At 45.9% G+C, this 22,145-nt stretch overlaps 1 protein-coding gene across 1 annotated transcript in view; it reads right to left on the bottom strand.

The window, feature by feature from the left end:
* Window positions 1–8,600: 8,600 nt before the first annotated feature.
* TSPAN15 (tetraspanin 15) overlaps window positions 8,601–22,145 on the bottom strand; it is a 61,449-nt gene continuing 47,904 nt past the window's right edge. The window contains exons 6-8 of the mRNA XM_019484377.2: window positions 13,168–13,215; window positions 11,514–11,630; window positions 8,601–10,997 (exon numbers count right to left, since the gene is read on the bottom strand). Coding sequence (XP_019339922.1) covers window positions 10,839–10,997; window positions 11,514–11,630; window positions 13,168–13,215 — 324 coding nt within the window. The 3' untranslated portion in view covers window positions 8,601–10,838. The remainder of the gene's footprint in view (window positions 10,998–11,513; window positions 11,631–13,167; window positions 13,216–22,145) is intronic.

Below are 22,145 nucleotides of genomic sequence, written 5' to 3'. Positions count from 1 at the left end.
CAGGGAGTACTTGAGGGAGGAGCTGTGCAAGGCAGGGCTGCAGGTAGCCTTGCACTTCACCTCCAACATCTGGAGCAGCCGGGGTAGCGATCATGCCTACCTCTCCTTCACAGGGCACTGATGCGATCAGTCAAGCCATCGGTGGGCTCTCCTCCAAGCCAGGGTGCTGGATGAGTCCCACACAGCAATGGAGATCATGGGGGCCATGAACTGTATGGTGCAGGGGTGGCTCGTTGGGCAGGCCGACCTCACTCATGGGTTCATGGTCACTGACAATGGGACCAATATGGTGAAGGCTGTCTGTGATGCCAACTTTGTTGGTATCTGTTGTGTGGCATACAGACTGCACCTCATAGTCAGGGATAACTTGGAGGGGGACAGGGCTGCTGGTGATGGTGCTACCATCACTACTGCTACAAGCCAGGTGATTTCAAAATGCAGGAAGGTGGCGGGCTACTTCCGCTGCAGCATCAAGGGGGGCAAGATGCTGCAGGAGAAACAGGCAGAGCTGAGCATCCCGCAGCATAAAATCATGCACAATGTGGAGACTCAGTGCAACTCCACATACCTGATGCTTGAGAGGCTGATGGAGCGACAGAAGGCCATCCATGAGATGGCCTTGCTTGGGGAGATCGGGATCAGCGGCTCCCTTAACAGAACTGAGTGGGGTACCATCTCCCAGATCTTGGTGATGCTCAAGACCTTCCTTGAGGCCACCGAGACCCTTATCGCTGGTGATGCCCCCCTCAGCCAGGTGATCACCCTAGCGAGGGAACTTGAGAACCAAACGGAGAAGTTCCAAGGGATCAATGTTCCTGGCTGGGGCAAGCCACTGTCAGCAGATGTGCAGGCACTGGTGAGGTGGCTGAAGGAGGGCATCAGGAGACAGCTGGATCTCTTGCAGTCCAGTACGGTCCACATGATGGCGGGCATGTGTGACCCAAGGGTGAAGGGGAGCATGTGCACTGGCAGCACCAAAACCCTCGATCACTGGATGTAGGTGCTGGTCAACAAAGTCAGGGAGGCCAAAGTGCAGAGGTGAGGGGATGTGGAAGAGGGGGATCCAGTGGTGGTGCCTGCAGGCACTTTCCTGTGCCAGCACTCTCAGCACCGGCACCGGCACCAGCCAGTCTCCTCCACGCCAGCCACTGCCAATGTGGGCCATTGGTATGGCTTCTATTCTGGGGTCCAAACACACCAGACCCCAGCCCCAGGCGGGTAGCGCTAAGGCTTCGGTGGCTACCTATCTCGCTGAGGATGTGGAGTCACTGGACTGTGACCCCTTGGCCTACTGGGCAAGCTGCAGCGAGATGTGGCAGGATCTGGCCACAGTTGCCCAACAACACCTATCTTGTACACCAAACAGTGTTCCAAGCAAGAGGGTGTTCAGCGTTGCTGGGGATGTTGTGACACCCCACTGCACCTGCTTGGATCCTGCTTTGGTGGAGCAGCTCGTGTTCTTGAAGGTGAACCTCCCACTGCTGGGGTTCCCCAAGCTCCACCTGCAGATGGACTGAGTGCCACCCTCCTCACTCCATCTGCACCAATTTCCCTTTTTGTATTTTGAGCTGTAGGAAGTTGGCTTCAGTTCTAGTGATGAGGTTAGGTGCTTGTTTGAATGTACAGGCAGTCCTTGACTTGCAACGTTTCGAATTACAACATTTCGCACTTACATTTATAAATTGACACCCTGTTTCAACTTTACAATGCCAGTTTCAACTTACAAGGCTTGATCTGATACAATGCCATGCCATCTCCCTGGAGAACATCTGTCCAAACTTCCTTGGACACTTTCTTTAAGAAAGCAGACAAGACTATAGAAAAACCTGCAGCCAAGACTCCTGAGAAGACTCCAGTCCTTCAAAAAGTCCAACCAAGACTCCAATCCTTCAAAAAGTCCAGCAAATTCACCTCAAAGAAGTCCTTCTAAATCAATGATTGCTGTTTAAAATATAAATATATTAATGTAGCTATATTACTTATCTATAATTGATGGAGTACAAAATTCTAGGGTATTTTTGGTGAAAATAGAGTATCGGGCCTTGGTTCAGGAACCAATCCCTCATTTATAACATTGTTTCTTCTGAGAAAATTGGGTCCGAGTTACAACGTTTCGACTTAAGACGTGGTTTTCAGGAACCAATTCTGTCGTAAGTCCGTGGACTGCCTGTACAAGCCACTTTTCAGAGCTGGGCCTATGAACTGTACTTCATTAGCCTCCTAGGTAGTAGGTACAGAAACTCAGGGACTCAATATATATTACATAGTGGAATTCTGACACGCTGCAACCTGCTGGATATCCGACTCCCAGGTACCTCTGCACTTTTACCTGCGCTGCTACATCCCTCTTTCCCCCTGCACCTCCCACCCTAGCCTGGCCCTCATCCCCTGATGCCTCCATTTCCATTTTCACTGACTGGCTTTCTTGCCTGCATTGTGTGCCAGGCCAGCCTCTGGCTTCTTTACTATTCCTTCCATCCAGGACCAGGAGATACACCAACTGCAGGTACTTCCTCAGCCTGACAAAGGGTTTTTCAACCCAAAAGCTTCCTAAGATATATTTTTTTAAGTATTCCTTTTTTTTTCATAATAAACATATAGACATAAAAACACAAGATAAGCCATCACACACAAGTAACATCATATATCCAACACAACAAAACATTTTTACTTCTTGCTGTCAATTCCTTTATAAAAAGAAAGGCTCTGTGACAGTTCCATTTGGGTACCTTTGATGCTACTGCTGATGCTACCGGTGTTGAGTCAGCTAAGTTATTTTGACCTGCTGTCATTTACAGTGGTGGACTGAGATGAGGCTGTAAGGGAGGAGGAGACCTCACTGGGGCACACTGCCATGTTGTGTAGAAGCCCCAGCGCCAGTGAGGGGGCACCTTAACACACACACACACACAATGTCACCCACCCACATCATGAGTTTTGCCTGTTAGTGGCCAGAGGTGCAGGGCCTCAGAAGCCTGACTCCCCCTGCACCTATCTCTTGGACAGCTGGCAGGCTTCGTGGCCTGGCAGGGTCTAGCAGGCCTGCAGTAGTGTTTTTCACCTCCCCCCTTCCCCCCTCCCCCCCACCCGTGCCCTAAGACAGACAGACACAGCTGGCAGGCTTTATGGCCTCAGCCAGACCTGGCAGGCGCACGCCCTAAAAGAGACACAGTCGCACAAGCACCCACATCACAAGTTTTGCCTGTTACCAGCCAGAGGTGCAGGACCCCAGAAGCCAGACTCTCCCTGCATCTATCTCTTTGACAGCTGGCATGCTTCATGGCCGCAGCAGGACCTAGCATCCAGGCCTGCAGTAGGTTTTTTTCACCCCCCTGCACCCAAAAAGAGACACAGTCACACAAGCACCCATGTCATGAGTTTTGCCTGTTAGCAGCTGGGGGTGCAAGGCCCCAGAAGCCAGACTCCCCCTGCATCTATCTCCTTGACAGCTGGCAGGCTTCATGGCTGCAGCAGGGTCTAGCACGCCTGCAGTTTTCACCCCCCTCTGCCCCAAGACAAACACAGTCCCACAAGCACCCATGACACAAGTTTTGCTTGTCATCAACTAGGGGTGCAGAGCCTTAGATTCATAGATTCGTAGATTCTAGGGTCAGAATCTGTGCCATCTAGTCCAACCCCCCGCCCCCAGCAGGCAAGAAAAAGGGTCACCAAACCTGTGGTCATGTGAGCCCAGCCAGGTGCCTGTCCAGTCTCCTCTTGAAGACCCTCAAGGATGAAGTGAGCACCACCTCCCTTGGAAGCCCATTCCAGATCCTGACTACCCTGACTGTGAAGAACTTTTTTCTAATGTCCAGTCTAAACCTTCTCTAAACTTTGCAAGACTCTAATCATATGACTGGCTCTTCTCTGAACTCTCTCAAGTTTTTCCACATCCTTGTTGAACTGTGGTGCCCAGAACTGGATGCAGTACTCCAGCTGCTGTCTTACCAATGCCAAGTAAAGCGGAAGAATCACTTCCTTGGTTTTGCTTGAGATGCATCGGTTGATGCATGCCAGAGTATTGTTTGCCCTGCTGGCTACAGCAAAGCACTGACAGCTCATGTTCATACTATGGTCTATTATTACCCCTAGGTCCCTTTCAGTCATGGTGCTAGTCAATATGGTGGCACTGAGCCTGTAAGTATGTTGGCAGTTCTTTGTCCCCAGATGGAACACTTTACATTTCTGTGTTTCTCAATGTTGAACTTCATCTGGTTCCGATCTGCCCAACTTGCCAGCCTATCTAGGCCCACGTGTATCTGCAGCCTATTTTCAAGTGTGACCACGCTCCCCCATAACATGGTGTCATCCGTGAACTTGGCCAGTGAGCTCTTCACTCCCACAACCAAATCATTGATAAAGATGTTGAAAAGCACTGGACCAAGCATGGACCCGAGGGACACCACTGGCCACTTCTCACCAGGACGACACAGATCCATTCATTAGAACTCTCTGGGTCCTACCTCGCAGCCAGCTTCCTACCCACCTGATTGTCAAGCAGTTAAGCCCACAATCTTCCAATTTTCCCATGAGAACATTGTAGGATACCAGATCAAAGGCCTATTGGAAGTCTAGGTAACACAATGTCAACCTCCTCTCTCTTATCCAGGTGGCGAGTTACCTGGTCATAGAAGGAGATGAGATTGGTAAGACAAGATCTGCCCGCAACAAAGCCGTGCTGGCTATCGTTCAGAATCCTACCTTCTGCAAGCTTATTGCACAGACTCCTTGATGAATTTTTCCAGGATTTTCCCTGGAATAGAAGTTTGGCTAATTGGTTTGTAGTTGCCCGGGTACTCTCTCTTCCCCTTCTGGAAGATGGGCACAATATTGGCCCTCTTTCAATCTTCAGGGACCTTCCCCAAGCGCCACGAATTTTGGAAGAGTTTCACCAGAGGTCCCGCTATTACTTCAGCCAGCTCCTTCAGCATTCTTGGATGAAGTTCATCTGGTCCTGCTAACTTATAAATGTCTAACTTTTCTAACTGATCATGCACCAGCTCAACAGCAACAGTAGGAAGGCAGGCATTCCCACCATGCCCATTCTGAACCTTATCTAGTATGATTTTTCCCCTTAGTCCAGTGAAATACTGAAGTAAAGTAGTCACTCAAGAGTTCAGTTTTCTTCTGAGTGTCAGTAACCAGATGTCCTGAGTTGTTAAGCAACAGCCCCAGGCTTCCATTTGTTTTCCTCCTGTTCCCTATATACCTAAAGAAGGACTTCTTATTGTCTTTGATTTCTGTTGCTAATTTAAATTCAGTCACCACCTTAGCCTTTCTAACCTGTTCCCTACAAGTGCAGGCCGTTGTTGTATAGTCCTCCTTAGGGACTGTCCCAAGCTTCCATCGTTTGTATGCCTCTTTCTTCTTTTTCAAGAGAACCGTGATATCCCTATTAAGCCAAGAGGCCTTACCAGCCCTTCTGCTACCTTTCCTCTGCATGGGAATGGACTTCTTTTGTGCTTCAAGGATCATGTCCTTGAGGAATGACCACTCTTCATGCACTCCTTTTACCTTCTGTCCCTGGTCCCATAGCACTTCCCCTACTATTGCCCGGAGCCTGTTGAAATTAGCTTTTTGGAAGTCCAGAACTTCAATCCTGCTAGCTGATTTGCCCCCCTTGTGACAGACAGTGAATGTGGTGGTTTCATGGTCACTGTTGCCCAGGCTACCCTCTATTTTCAAGTCACTCACCAGATGGCCTCCTTTGGCCAAGACCAAGTCTAGAAGAGCATTACCTCTGGTTAGCCCATGCACTTCCTGAGTTAGGTAGAGCTCTTTGATACAAGTCAGGAAGCAACATGACCAATCCGACTTAGCCGAGTGTTCCTCCCAAGAGATGTCTGGGTAATTGAAGTCACCCATGACAACCATGCCCCATGCATGCGCAGCCTCTGCCAGTTCAAGAGAACTTCAGATTGAGCTCCGCCCCCTGGTTTGGTAGTCTGTAGTATACACTTACAGTTAGGTCTCTCTCACCACTCCTCTCCCCCCCTGCCCTATAGTTTGACCCAAAGGGTTTCGAGTCGCCCTTCTTTGGAGCCTATGTCGGCCTCCAAAAACTCACGTAGAGAGCTACACCTTCACCTTTTTTTCCCCTATTTGGTCCCTTCTGTGCAGGGTGTAGCCCTCTATGGCTACATTCTAATCATGTGAGGAGTCCCACCAGGTCTCCGTAATCCCTAATAAATCATAATGCCCACTGGAGAACAGGAGGGCTAACTCCTCCTGCTTGTTCCCCATGCTCCTGGCATTAGTGTACAGGCACCTTGGTCCTCCAAATGAGACCCTCGATTTCCTGTCACATTAAGGAAAAACCATTCCCTCAGCTCTTGCAAAAGTGGCTCTCCTATTGTTCTCAACTTCAGAATTTTCTTGTGTGCTGGTACCCGGGCATGCTCCAGCCAGCGTTCCCCCATCCCCCAGAAATCTTCATTTAAAGCCCTATCTAGAAGATCGGCCATCCTGGCCAAGAACAGGGACTTACCTCTCCACGTGAGGTGGATGCCGTCTCTTGCCAGGAGTCCTCTCTCCCTGAAGAGTGTGATGTGGTCAAAGAAACCAAAGCCCTCTCAGTAGCACCATCGCTGGAGTCGGCAGTTCACTTCTCCAACACCTCCTTTCCTCCTAGGTCCGTGGCCCACAACCAGAAGCACAAAGGAAAAGACTACCTGTGCCCCTTGAGCCCAACCCCCAGACCCCTGTAGTCACTCATGACTCAGTCCAGATTACTCCTGGCCATGTCATTTGTGCCCACACGGATGAAGAACATGGGGTAGTGGTCGGAGGGCCAGATGAGCCTAGGGATCCTCTCCGCAACATCCCACATGTGAGCTGCAGGGAGGCAGGAGACCTCATGGGCTATGGGGTCTAGATGGTAGATGGGTCCCTCTGTGCCCTGCAGGAAGGAGTGCCTCCACCCCACCACCCTGCATCTCATCTTGGGGGTGGCAGTTTGCTGACTACCCACCTCCTCCTCTGATGTCTCTGTGATATTTCTTTTGGCCTAGTCCTCCAATTTGTTCAGGTCACTTTGAATCCTAGCCCACACTCCAGAGTATCTACTACACCCCCCCCCCCACACACACACACACACCCTCCCCAGCTTGGTGTCATCCATAAACTTGCTGAGGGTGCAATTGATCCCATCTTACAGATCATTAATGAAGATAGTGAACAAAACCAGCCCCAGGACCAACCCCTGGGGTACACCACTTGATACCAGCTGCCAGATAGACATTGAGTCATTACTACCCATTGAGCCCAATAATCCAGCCATCTTTCTATGTTACTCAGTGTACCACCTGTTGATTTTGCAGGACAACAGGTGACACGTTCCCAGGTTCCAGAGGCATCTGCGGTAATCTCCGGGGTTTCTGGAGATTGCAAAGGGTGTGGCTGTGCAAGCAGGGAACCTTGACTTATCCTGCTTCCAGAGATGTGCCCCAGAGATCCTGGGGTGCAGGTCTCTGGAAACGGGGAAAGCCAGCACACACTGGTGCAGTCCAGGGCTAGGGCCGCCAATCAGCTGTTTGGTATGGCAAGAGGTATGGATGTCTATTTGCTGTCACTTTGTGCCACAGTAAAAACTTGCTGGTGTCTGTTTCCAGCCAGGAAGAACACCAGAGGCTCAAATTTTAAATATGTTTTAAAAAGTGCCTATGTGTACATGTTAGGGCTGTGTGAAGCTTTGGTCCCTGATTCGATTCAGCAGAGATTCTGCCCAATCAGGTGACCAAAATTCTGAATCCGAATCGAATCAGAGGACCCTTTAATCTCTCCAAATCAAATCGGAACCCTCTGAATTGATTCGGAGAGATGTGGAAAGAGTTGGGGATTCAGACATAGACACAGCTTTAAATGTTTTTTTCTACATACATCTAGGTACCAGGTGGCTCATGAATGCTGCAATGCTGGGGTGGATGGAGTGTCCCACAGGAGCACGGGGAGCTCCCAGCATGCTTGGCAGTAGACCCAGAAGTGGACCAGAAGCATTTTCGGTTCACTTCTAGGTCTGCCGGGAGCATGCTGGGGAGTGCACCAGGCCCCCTCACACCCCTCCCAGCTCGGTGACTGGTGCCTCCTAGGTCTGGGGGGCACCCGGGGTCCCTCTGTGGCCAATCGTTGAGCTGAGGGTGCATGGGGGACCCCCCCTCCCAGCGAGCACGTTCCCTGGCAGACCCGGAAATGGATCGGAAGTACTCCTGGTCCACTTTGGGTTCGCCACCAAGCACGTGTCCTCCCCGTGGGACGCTCCATCCGCACCAGCATCGCAGCATTCATGAGCTATGCCTGGTACCTTGAGGTATGTAGAAAAAACATTTAAAGCTGTGTCTATGTCCAATCGCTGATTCTCCGAATCAGCATCAAATCTTCAGATTCTGATTTGGCTGAATCAAATCAGGGACAGTGATCCAAATCAACAAATCAAATCACTATCTCCAAATTGAATAGGGCCCACTTTGCACACCCCTAGTAGATGTCTCTCTCTGGTTAGGTACTGTGTGCATGATTCCTTAAGTTGAGTGTGCTTTTTTTCTTGAGTTGATTATTAGTTTCAGAAAATGAAGGTTCATGAAGGCAGTGCAAACATGACATGGTACCAGAAAGCAAAAAAAGTTTATTGGTCTGAAACTTGGCATTTATTTGTGTCACCACAGCAATTCTCTTCTCTATTGCCCATGAGTCCAGCTGGGACTGGAAATGCTGCAGAGAATGCTTGGTCCAAATCTAGATTAGTCCTCACAGTGACCCCCAAGAATTATTGTGTCCATTTTACAGAAGGAAGGAAAAATTAAGGCTCAGAAGTTAAGTGAATTTGACTTAGAGAGACCACAGGGCAAAGCAGTGTCAAAGGCAAGCTTAGAATTAAGGTCTTTTTGGTTTTAGTCCTGCTCAGACCACTAGACTACTCCTTTCTAGAGTAAAAAATATAGGATAAGGACAAAGACATGGGTATATGTAGGAAGGAAAGAAAGAATGGGCTTCTCTCCTACAGGCAACAGTTGAAATTGGGGCAGAAGAGGATAAGATATTCCCCAATAAGAAAATCTTTACATGGTGTATACAGGTTTCCCTCACTTTATGCTGTACATACATTCCTGGAAAATGGTGCATAACTCAAATTCGCATAAAGGGAACTTACTTACAATGTAACAAATAGGGATGCATTCCACAACATCAATTGTACTGACCCCCAGACCCATTCTACCACTTTCACAAGACAATTTTGGTACTCCCCAACAGTACACACAAGCACAGGGCACTATCATAATGGGGATGGCAACTACAGAAACACATCACAGACAACAAGTGAAGAGCACAGATCCACACAGGAGACTATATTTTGGTGCACGTCACTCTCACAATCCACCACACAAAGCAGCTGACTGTGGGCTTACACCATGCCAATCGCATAAGAGTGAATTTACCTCGCATATAACCAATTTTTGGTATAAAAAGGGTCATCGCATAAGAGCAAATTCACACATACAGAACCCGCATAAAATGAGGAAACTGTATACTGTTTTCAGGAAAATACTCATGGTTTTTTTCATGTTTAGAAGTCTCTGTACTGAAGGTCTCTAGATATGAAACTATATTCATATAGCCCTGCAGCAGCAGAAAAATATTTGAACTTCTGTGTGCTTGCCTGAAAATTAATGAAAAACAGATTTAGGAGAGGATTTATAATCCATTAAGATTAATGACTGAATATATTATCAGTAAAATTCAGAATGAAACATATTTAAAGTATTTGCTTTTTTTAAAAAAATTAACAACACTTACTTTTTGTGAGCACAATCACATTTGAAAATGAAATATATGAACATAACAGAACTCCAAAAATCAATAGGCAATCTAGATAATTTATGGAGGGAAAAATACATATACATACAAGATTCAAATTAATCCAGTATCTAGCAGCTGCCATAAAAATCTGTACAATAATAAATTGCATAAAAAGTTTATCAAAGCATTACCTGACATTCAAACATTGGCATACACCCAATTATTAAAAGGCACAAAAGATTCAGCAATAAAGTTTATGGCATTACACACAGTTATATCAGTTTGTCAGTCAGGACCAGCTTAAAAATTTTAAATGTCTATTTAATATCTGCCATTTGATTCAAAATATAAGCACACATAAGTCTCCCTTTTGTTTAGGAATCAATATGAAAATATATCTGAAAGGACAAACATTTAAATATGACCAGTTAAGAAACAAAAGCTCTCTTTTAAAAGAAGTTTACTTCTGAGTTTTCCCCAACAGAAAATGTCTCTTATCACAGTTCCTTCAGTAATCATCTAAAAAACAAGTTTAGTTAACAATTTTCAAGCAGGGTTGGCTCCTGGGATTGTGCTGTAGGAGACCACTTGTTTCCTTGGAGGCAAAACACGGAAAGAAGAGTAGATACAAAACTTGTGTTATAGGCAGGCAGTCACTTATGGTAGTAGCTGACTAGTGCAACAAAATGTGTGGCTGAACTGAGCTGGTTATAGTGTCCAGTAGCAATTCTTCCGCTTCTGGAAAACACCTGGTCCACTTTTTGGTCTGATGAGATCTAGCACTCCTAAGAGTCTGAAACACCCCACAGTAGGTTGCCTGAAAGATCCTGTGAAAATTCAAAGCATACTCGGCACTGAAACACAGTGGAAAATCAATTAAGACCACAGGGTGGAGAAGTTTGGCTTCTGCTTTTGATGCATTGTTTTTAAAAATATCAAAAAGGCTTTAGCACTGCTTATGTCCAAAGTCTGTAAGATCTGCAGAAACAGATACAAACCAAAACAAGGCTTTGTTTATACTTTATTTAAGGTTTTTTGCCTGGCAACTACTGTTTCCCAGGATAACACATACAGCAACCCGTTCCTGCTCGTTCAACTTCTGACTGTTCCTGGAATGCAACAGAAGCATCCGCACTAAGCTTGTGCTCGGCAATGATGTCCTCTACTCGTGTTATGTAAAGTAATGACAACAACACACCTAAGAACTGTAAAATAAAAAAGCATTTATGAAAGGAGACCATGTGTTCCTCATCCAACATTTTTTTATTGTAATACACAGAAGTGCACACACACGTGCACACACACTCCCCCCACCCCCCACATAATTTAAGTTAGAGCCTCAAGTCAGTGCAGTTTTGGAAGGGGGAATTCACAAGTGGAGAAATGAAGGAGATTTTAGTGACATCTTCTACCACCTCCTTTACCCCCCACTGTCGAAAATAAATTATGCCTGTTGAAAATTACCCTGGGATTCAGAATGCTAGACTAAGTCTTATGGATGCAAACTAGTGGGCAAAGGTTATGAAAAAATGTAACATATCACACTGTGCTACTAAATCAATGGGCCTCTGTGAAGACACAAAGGCACACCCACATCAGCTTCCAAGTTATGTGAACTTTAAATAAAAACAGTCTTATCATATCAAATACCATTTTGTCTACCAAGACCATGAGCTAAATATTCCCTTTAATGAACAACATACATAATGACCTAGCCTTACCTGTGGTAACAATATACCAAGCAAGACACCTGCCATGATGCTGTAATTGTCTACGAACCAAATGAGTACTGCATTTGTGCATCCCCGAACATATATAACGTGTTGAATGCTCAGGCGCTATAAAATAATATAATATATAACAGTTTGATTAGAAGAATGCCAGTGTTTTTTTAGAATATAAAGCATCAAATTCTGTCTTCATTCACGCTCTTGCAACCCCAATGAATTTGGTGCAATGGCCTTATCACCAACCATCTAAAATATTAAGTTTACTAAAAGAAATACAACTGATCCCAATTTTATACCATGAAATATAGGAGATATCTATCTACCTTCCTGAGTACTTCCTGGCTGCAACTGCTGCAGCGCAAAAATCCAAACCATGGCCAAGTTGCTATCCTGTCTTGCAACGGGCTCATAGACTCGAGAAAAGAGAATTTAAAGTTTACCCTCAAAGGTGTTGGACCCGTCTAGTCCCAAAACAGCATAGCAGTTAAGCCTGTGAATGATCCCATTGAAATGGCTGGTACCACTTGTGAGTTTCAAGTAAAGTACATGCTTCAGTGCTCCACAGATCAGAACCAGAACAGTGTTTAGCATCTTGCAGAATCAACCCTTGACTCAACTGGCATTTTTACATGTGCGCCACGACTGGGGGGTGGGGGATGGATGATTTAATTAGAGAGCCACTCTAATTAAAACGCCCACAACATCTCCTGTATTCAGCATCCGACATTTCAAAATGGAGGCATTGAATGAGCTTTAGTTAAAGCACTTCCACCACCATTTTGAAATGTGGGGAAACTGAATACATAAGACGCTGCAACACATGATTAGAACGTTGCAGCAGACTCAATTTATTGAATCTGCTCTGATGTGTTCTAATTAGAAGTCATTGGAACGTGTGTATAGGTGCCCAGTGAGCCTAAGTGACAGATCATATTTAAAGTACTGCCAATCTAAAAAAATGTCATTCAAATTGGCATTGTGTGACTAGGTGTCTTGCACAAAAAGGGAACAGAGACTTTCAGCTGATTCCCAATTTACCTGCCAAAACTACTCCTACAAAACTGGGCTGTACAGACCCTCAGCAGATCAAATTATTGCCTTCTGTGCAATATACACTCTACTATTACAGACTGCAAGCCCAGACTTGGATGCCTGGTTCTCACAAAGCCTATGACACTGAAGTCAATGGGACTAACGCCCAGAAAAGAGGAGAAACTACAGGCTTAGGCCATATCTCACTTCTACAATTGAAGAGCATTAGAAGTTTGCCAACAAAAATAAGGGATGCCCCATTTCTTCTCTACTATTACAACATTTTGTCTTCAATATTTTATACCCACTGTAGAATATAAGAATGGGATGTATGAATAAAAAGAAAAGCTTTTTTATTATTTAAACAAAAAACTTTGGTTTTCCCCCAGCTCTAGTCAGAGCATTAACATTACTGAATGACTCCATTATGCACTGAATATGCAGTACTAGAAACTGGGCTGTATTTTTCCTGGTCTGAAATGAAAGCATTGTGCAAGTTAAACCAGGAGCCCAAAAGGAAAAAGAGTGATTCATAAAGAAACCAGCTGCTTTGTCAGAGGAATACTCTCTCATGATTCTTTATAACAAAGTGATAGAAATTTCTTTTAGTTACCTCTTTGTCAATAGTTTTATATCCACACATAGTGTTGATAATGTCCGTCTGAAAAGAAAAAATATATAGAATTGTGAAAAAAAAGTATTTTTATTTTTTACATATCCACCAGCTTTGTAAAACCATCATAAAAATTTACTTGTAAGGTTGTGCTCAAGAAAAGTAAATATTAAAAACCCATATATTTTGCCTTTATGTTTTACCTAGGACAGTTATAATCAGGAGACACTTGTATACTATCCATGTGTGCTTTTAAAACACAGGAGGCACTTCTACATAAGACACTACTGTACAGCCATTACTTCGCATTTAGTTAGCACTTCTAAGTGACGCTACTGAGCAGTAGCCTAACATGCTGTACAGTAGCATATTAACACTGTCCATGTTGTGACATGCTACTACTGTCTTATTAGGCTAGTGTGCAGTCAGCCTCTCATGTAGATGTGCCCAGGGAGAAAAAAACTCAAGAAATGGAACTGTATAAAGAAACACTAGAGTCTGAAAACACTGATGAACAGCAAGGAAACAAGTATCATTAATAATGAATGCAGTTGGGTATGTGATGCAGGCAGTAAAAGTACTGTCTCAGTACAGCTAGGAAATAGGGTGTAGTCAGTCTGTTGTCCAAACTTCTTCCATTCCAGTTGTTTCAAAGTTGAGGTACTCAAGCTATTGGTGCAGGATGCAAAACCAGATATTACAGGAATAACAGAAACTTGGTAGAAGAGCAATCATGAAGCATATGTACAGTTCAGAAAAGACAGACAAAGATAAAGATGGTTGACTTGCACTGAACATTAATGATATGACAGAAATAAGAAGGGATAGCATCGATAAAAGATTTTATTTGGGTCAAAATCACTTTGGAGAAGGATAGAGGGCTACTGAGGTACTGGGAATCTGCTATATGAACTCTGATTAGATTTGGATATGGATAGAGATTTCTGTAATGTTATTAAGGAGATAAATATTGCCAGAAATTATGTCACTTCAGGAAACTTTAAAGGTATGTCATGCAATCCATGTAGAGATATCCAAACTACTTCAGGTACCAGACGCAGTATATGCATGCTGACTGAACGAAGCACCTCTGTTTCTCTGTCAGGAAACGAGTGCCACACTAATGCACCTTCTGGTACCCAACATTCAGAGGAAGTGCTCAGGTATCACGACCTGGCACTGCATTTGTTCCATGTAGACAAACCCTAATTTGCTTGATATAGATTGGAAAATGAATGCTAGTAATAATGGTAGGGCCCAGATATTCCTGATAGGCAAGACTTCTTTAACAAACAGTCACTGAATTAACATGAGGTGATATGATATAGAAGGTTTGGTTTAGGCAAGCAATGGGGACCACTTTTGCTTTGGTAAGCAGAAGAGCTAGTCAGAGAAAATGGCCTTGGATCAAGTGATCATAAATTTATTCTGATTAAATTAAATGAAAGAATAAAAAAGGTTTATAACTAAGAGTATGTCCACAGAGCTCAAGCCATTGCCATGCTGAGACATGCCAGCACCAACTCCAGACACACTGGCTTCTGACTTGAAAGCAGTAACCTGCTCTCAGCAAAGCTTAATGACACAGTACAGAGAGTCACAGCACTATGTTTAAGTGGCTATACCACTTTAGGCTCATGAAAAGATGTGAAGTGTACTCAGCATACCTCAGTACAGCACAGCCTTGGACTTATCCTATGGTGCTGAACTTGAAAAGAGCAAACTGACAAAATGGAGGGACATTTACCATACTGGACATATTGGGCCTATATTTTAGATTCTTTCCCTGTCTCCAGACTGACTCTGCTGGCCTAACCACTATATCAGATTGTCCATAACATAGTCCATTACAACTAGTCAGTGAACCCAATTGGACTGAAGAGACTGAAAAGTCAGAAAAAAGTCAGAAAAGCAGACTTTGACTTGTTCAGGGAACTCATGGGCAGGATCCCCTGGGAAGCCAGTCTGAGGGGGAGAGGAGTCCAGGAGAGTTAACTGTACTTCAAAGAAACCTTACTGAGAGTGCAGGAACAAATCATCCCAACACGCAGGAAAACTAGCAATATGGCAGAAGACCAGTTTGGCTTAGCAGAGAAATCTTCAGTAAACTAAATCACAAAAAGGAAGCTTATAAGAAGTGGAAAGTTGGATAAAAAACTAGGGAGGAGTATAAGAGTATTGCTCGGGCATGCAGGGATGAAGTCAGGAAGGGCAAAGTGCAATTGGAGTTGCAGCTAGCAAGGAATGTGAAGGGTAACAAGAAGGGCTTCTACAAGTATGTCAGCAACAAGAGGGAGGAAACCTAGTGACAGAGGATGCAGAAAAAGCTGAAGTGCTTGATGCCTTTTTCACCTCAGTCTTCACAGGCAAATGTCAGCTCCCAGACTACTGTACCTGGCAGTACAGTTTGGGGAGGAGGTGAGCAGCCAACAGTGGTGAAAGAACAGGTTAGGGACCATTTAGAAAAACTGGACATATACAAATCCATAGGGCCAGATGGAAATCACGTGAGGGTGCTGAGGGTGTTGGCTGATGTGATTGCAGAACCACTGGCCATCACCTTTCAAAACTCATGGCTATCAGGAGAGGTCCCAGATGATTGGAAAAAGGCAAACATAGTGCCCATATTTAGTAAAGAGAAAAAGGAGGATATAGGAAACTACAGACCAGGCAACCTCACCTCAGCCTCTGGAAAAATCATGGAGCAGATCCTCAAGGAATCTATTTATAAGCACTTGGACAAGAATAAGGTGATTAGGAACAGTGAGCATGGATTCACCAAGGGAAAGTCATGCCTGACAACCTGATTGCCTTCTATGATTAGATAACTGGCTCTGCAGATGTGGGGAAACCAGTGGATCTGGTGTACAACAAGGCTTTTGATACGGTCTCCCACAACATTCTTGCAGGCAAACTAAGGAAGTACGAACTGAATGAATGGACTGTAAGATGGATAGAAAACTGGCTGGAGCATCAGGCTCGGACGGCAGTAATCAATGGTTTGATGGCTAGGTGGCAGCCAGTATCAAGTGGAGTGCCCCAGGGGTTGATCCTAAGAACGTTTTTTTTCAGTATCTTCATCAACTACCTGAAAAATGGCATAGTGTGCACTCTCAGCTAGAGGTGCACCAATAGAGAATTTTTGGGCCAATACTGATGGTCGATTTTTAACGAGCCGTATCGGCCAATACCAATCCGATTGCTGATATGCAGTTGGGCAGCTTGGAGAGCGGCATCGGGCTGGTAAGTCTGCTGTGCAGGAAGAGGTGAGAGTGAAGGGGAAGGCAGGTCAAAGCCCCCATGGTGAGAGGGGGGCTGAGGCTGGGGCTGCACAGCCGGGGCGGCGTGCGAGACAGACTAGTGAGCAGCTCGTCTGAGGCATGTGGAGATGGAGTGGCTCCCACCACTGCATGCACCCCAGGAGAGCATGGGGGGAGCACATGCCCCCAGATCTGCACACAGGGCAAAGGCAGGCTGCTGCTGTGGGCAGTGTGGTGCCTGGCTCTTCCTGGAGAGGGGTTGGGCCGGGGCTGTGGTCGGGATGGGAAGTGGCAGTGCTGAGAGACGGTGCTACCGGGGGGGGGGGGGGGGGCTGCAGCCACCCCAAAATTCACCATAGCCCCTCCAACCCCCCTCCCTGCACTGCCACCGCCCATCCCAAGTGTAGCCCAGCCTAGCCCCCCCATCAGGAAGAGCCCAGCACAGCCCCAGCCTACAGCAGCAGCTCTCCCTCACCCCGTGGGCAGATCCAGGAGCACATACCACCCATGCCTCCTGCGGTGCACACAGCGGTGGGAGCCATGACCCCCACACCCTCCAGATGGGCTGTTTGCAGCTTCGTCCTGTGCTCTGCCCCAGCTGTGCAGTGCCTGCCCCAGCTCCAGCCCCAGCCTCACTGTTGTGCTCCTGGTTGCCTGTGTGCTGTATTGCCGCTGCGCACATGCAGGGGCATTTATCAGTGGCATTATTGGTCACATCAGCCAAAAGAAGCCGAATGCCAATGCAGTCAATTTTCCTTATATCAGTGCCGATCCAATGTATCTTTGCACCTCTACCCTCAGCAAGTGTGCAGATGACACCAAGCTGTGGGAAGAAGGAGATACACTGGAGGGCAGGGCTAGGATTCAGAGTGAGCTAGACAAACTAAAGGATTGGGTCAAAAGGAATTTCATGAGGCTCAACAAGGATGAGTGCAAAGTCCTGCACTTAGGAGAGGATAATCAGCTGGGGGCTGACTGGCTAGGCAGCAGCTCTGCAGAAAGGGACCCGGGGATTACAGTGAACAATAAGGTGAATATGAGCCAAGAGTATGCCCTTATTGCCAAGTAGGCTAACAGTATACTGGGCTGCATTGGTAGGAGTGTTGCCAGCAGGGCAAGGGAAGCGATTATTCCCCTCCATTCAGCACTAGTAAGGCCACAACTGGAGTACTGTTTTCAGTTTTGGGCCTCTCACGACAGAAAGGGTTTGGACAAATTGGAGAGAGTCCAGCGGAGGGTAATGAAAATGGTGAGGGGGCTGGGGCACATGAGTTATGAGGACAGTCTGAGGGAACTGGGCTTATTTAGTCTACAGAAGAGAAGATTGAGAGTGGATTTAATAGCAGCCTTCAACTCCTGAAGGGGGGTTCAAAAGAGGATAGAGCTAGACTGTTCTCACTGGTGGCAGATGACAGAACAAGGAACAATGGTCTCAAGTTGCAGCAAGGGAAGTTTAGTATGGATATTCGGAAGAATGTCCTCACTAGGAGGGTAGTAAAACACTGGAACACGTTACCCAAACAGGTTGTGGAATCTCCATCCTTGGAGGTTTTCAAGGCCCAGATAGACAGCCTTGGCTGGGATGATCTAGTTGGGGATGGTCCATCTTTGAGCAGGGAGTTGGACTAATGACCTCCTGAGGTCCCTTCCAACCCTAATTTTCTGTGATTCTATGACCGTAAATTTAACTGCAATCAAAGGTTCCCAAAAAGTATTCCATCCTGCCATGCAAGATGTGCATGGCATAATGTGTGGTTTTAAGCATCTGAGATAAAATCCCTCAGATCCCAATGTGCATCTGCCAGTGTGTGAGGAGCCTCAGATCAGAGACCCTGTCCCTGATCCAGGGATCTCCCTCACACCTGACCTTTAAATACCTGCAGGGTAGCTCAGCACTGGGGAACTTGTTCCCCGATGCTGGGCTGCGTGGTACAATTTCCAAAAGGTGCATTCCTGCTTGGTCCTGCTGACCAGTGTGCTGGAACGTTCCAGGGTGGGCAGGAGAGTCTGAGACTAGGGAGGAACTTCCCAATCTTGAGTTCCCTGGGGGTACTGCAGCTGGGCTGCACAAGTGTATTTGAAAGGCCCCAGTACATAGGAAGCCCAGATTTGAGTTGCTCACCACTGCTGGCATGCTCAAAGGAAGCACAGGCAGCTGGGTTGCATGTTGACACGGGGTGCCCTAGATCAAGGAGAGGTTAGACTTCATAAGGGATTGTTAAAATACATGACAAAGGGCTCTTCAAGTATTGGGGGAGGGGATGTGAGAGAGGGAGGGAGAGAAAACCTTAGCAGCATGTAACAAGGCCAGCGTGAAGATTAAAGATAGTCATGATACAACCTCCAAAATGAATGAATAATTCAGGCCAGTCTTAAGGACAGTTTCCTTGTCAATGGGAGCAAGGACAGACTGGATAATTGGAATGAGAGTATGGAAATAGAAATTATCACTATTGGGATGGAAAGAAAACTTAAAGAATGCAAGACACTCAGGTTAGGAGGACCAGATAATCTCCATCCCAGAATTCTGGAAGAATGGGGTACACAAATCTGAGGTCTAATAATGAGGAGTTTTAAGAAAGGAAAAAGTTATCTAAGTAACAACAGGCTTGTTAGAGCTAAGACATGCTGCACCTGCTCAACAAATACTAGTTTCCAAACCAGAAACAAGTAGTCATGTTAGCACGATGCTGCACATACAACAATGACCTTTCATTGATAGAAGAACAGATTCTCTGGGCAAAAGAAATGCAGTGACTTCCTCTATCTGGAGTTCGGTAAAGTATCTCATGCAGTGTCAATTTAGGAAATTATTGGTTACTCTGAAGATGGGGAGTCACTGAGGAACTGTAAGGTGCAGAACTCCAGTGGTCTGGCATACTGTTATGGGAGGTCTTTCAGGAATTTTTGTTGAGATCTGCACACTTAAGGAAATCATCAAAAGCTGTGATGTGGTAGCAAACCAGATTACTACTGCAGATTATATACCATAATTATTTCATAGTTTCATAGTTGGTAGGGTCGGAAGGGACCTGAGCAGATCATCAAGTCCAACCCCCTGCCATGGCAGGAAAAAGTACTGGGGTCAAATTACCCCAGCAAGGTGTTCGTCTAACCTCCTCTTAAAGAGCCCCAGAGTAGGAGCCAGCACCACTTTGCTTGGAAGTTGGTTCCAGATCCTAGCCGCCCTGACTGTGAAGTAGCATCTCCTGATGTCTAGTCTGAATCTACCCTCTGCCAGCTTGTGACCATTATTTCTAGTCACTCCTGGTGGTGCTCGGGGGAACAGGGACTCCCCCAATGCCTGCTGGTCCCCTCTAACTAGTTTGTAACAGGCCACCAGATCAGCCTTCTCTTGTGGAGGCTGAACAGGTTCAGGTCCCTTAGCCTCTCATTGTAGGGCCTGCCCTGCTGCCCCCTGATCATGTGAGTGGCCCTCCTCTGGACCATCTCAATGCTGTCGACATCCCTCCTGAAGTGCGGCGCCCAGAATGCAAGACACTCAGGTTAGGAGGACAATAACAATCCCTTATTGTTTTCCGTTGCTGAACAAATAGAGCTTGGAGCAACCTAAAGCTTTAGTTATTTCTGCAATTTTGAGGCATCAGCAGAGCTCTTATAAACCACTGTGCCAAAATCATTTGAGATGGGAGTAAAGAAAAGTAAAGAATACAAAGTGATTTTTCTTAGCATTCAAAGAAAGGACTATTTTCATTTCTAGAACATTTCTAGATCAGTGATTCTCAACCTTTTTAGACTCAAGATAGCTCTTAGTTTTCACTTGCTGTTTTTTTTCTTTTGTCTACAAAAATATAATAGAGCAATTCTTCTGTTGCAAAAACCTCAGAAAGATCACAACACATCAGAATGCATTTGATTCCTATTTGAAGTCTCTGGGTTTATCTTGTGAATCATACTGCCACATCTAATGGCGCAAACAGTGAGTAGCACTCTGACACCCTTGAAAGGAGCTCAAGGCACCCCAAGGTGTGTGGCACTCTGATTGAGAATCACTGTTCTAGATAATGAAACAAAATACTTTAAAAGTGCGGTGGGGGGAGATTTGAAAGAGCGTTTCCTCACTATTACACAATGAAAAATTAAGTTTGAAATATCTATGTCCTCCTACAAATGTTTATTTAAGGCTCTTATATGACTAAGAAGTATATTTATTAGTTACAGATTACTACTACTTTTCCTGTAGCTATTTAACATTCTCAGTTGGGTTTCTGAGCCAACTAGAACAAAACAAGCACTTCCTTGCTGCTAAAAGTCAGCTAATATAAACAGACCCAAAATAAAAGGAAGCAATGTTCAAAGTAAGGGCCAGTGTTATTATTATTACGATCTCCTAGAGAATAAAAGGGTTGGGGAAAGAGACAAAAGAGAAGCAATGAGATTCAGACAACTAATTCCCAGTTCTACTGCAATGGCACAATCTTTTAGTACAAGTGCCACAGGCAGCCTCTGCGTGTGACAAATAGCAGATTAAAGAAAGTATAAGCAGCACCATGGCAGAAAGGGAAGAAAGAAGAACAGCAGATAGAGCTGGGAGCACAGGGAAAGAAGCTGAAAGCAGAGCAGCAGATTGGGTAGAGGACACAGGACAGAAAGCAGAACAGCAGATCAGGCAATGGAAGGGGATCAGAGTGGTACTAGGAAGATGCAGGGCCAATTTGTGGCACACCTCCCAGAAAGGTTGGCCCCCATTGTATTACTGCATTAGAACAAGATATTGGATATTTCCAGATGTTGATGGTGTCTGAATGCAAGCATCCTTCAGGAGGGAATTAATACAATTCAGACCCTTTGCTCCTTTATTTTACATTTCAGAATATCCTGAATAATTGATAAAATGGACATTGATGATTCTTTTTGCACATGTATCAGATTCCAGAGACCCTCCAGAAATTTAGAGACAAAATGCTCAGAAGCTTTGTACAACCGTACATTAATTGTAACAAATAAGATGCAGGCACAGTGTGACATGACATTCATTCAGAATCTCATTTTCTAGATTTTTTGCTTAAAATACTTAAATGTATTGTGAAGCTTTGTGCTATCTCCTTTAGTACCTTTTGATACAAGTAACGGCAGGGAAGGACCTTAGGCCATGTCCAGATGAGCACAGACATGCGGTATGTAACACCAGACACCACACACACAGGTGAGATCCCAGAATCAAAAAAAAACCATGCCAAAAAAAAGTGGAGTGGCGCATGTGGCTGCAGCGCACACCGCCCAAAACTAGAACCTGGCCGGCCAGAGCCACACTCTGGCTGCTGGCCAGGCTTCCTGCTGCAGCTGCAGCCCCAGGAGGCCCCCAAGACCCCAGGTAAGGCTGCTGGAGCCAGCACAGTTGCTGGCCCCAGCCTCCCCTACCCCACCCAGGGTAACCTGCCACACAGTAGGGCACATGTGGCAAGGGCATTCCCTGGGGACAAGTAGGAGTCTGCTAATGCTACTTGTCTCCGAAGAAACAAACGTCTGCACTCAGGTAGATGCACTCTTAGGGTGTGTCCAGGCAAGCGCCCACATGTGGTTTGTGACAACTCAAAGCTGTTTGGGGCACCACAAACTGGCACATGGTGCATGCGCACCTGTTTGCTGCGCTGCTGCAGCACAGTGCCAAAATTTGACACCAGGAGACAAAGCCGTTCCTTGGGGGGGAGAGGTGGGGGGAAAATCAGGACAACTGCCCTGGGCCCTGCGCTTTAG

This window comes from Alligator mississippiensis, chromosome 6, assembly GCF_030867095.1.
Source record: "Alligator mississippiensis isolate rAllMis1 chromosome 6, rAllMis1, whole genome shotgun sequence".
Classification (NCBI taxonomy): domain Eukaryota; kingdom Metazoa; phylum Chordata; order Crocodylia; family Alligatoridae; genus Alligator; species Alligator mississippiensis.
Note: the sequence above shows the minus strand (reverse complement) of the source record. Positions and strands in the feature narration are given on the sequence as shown.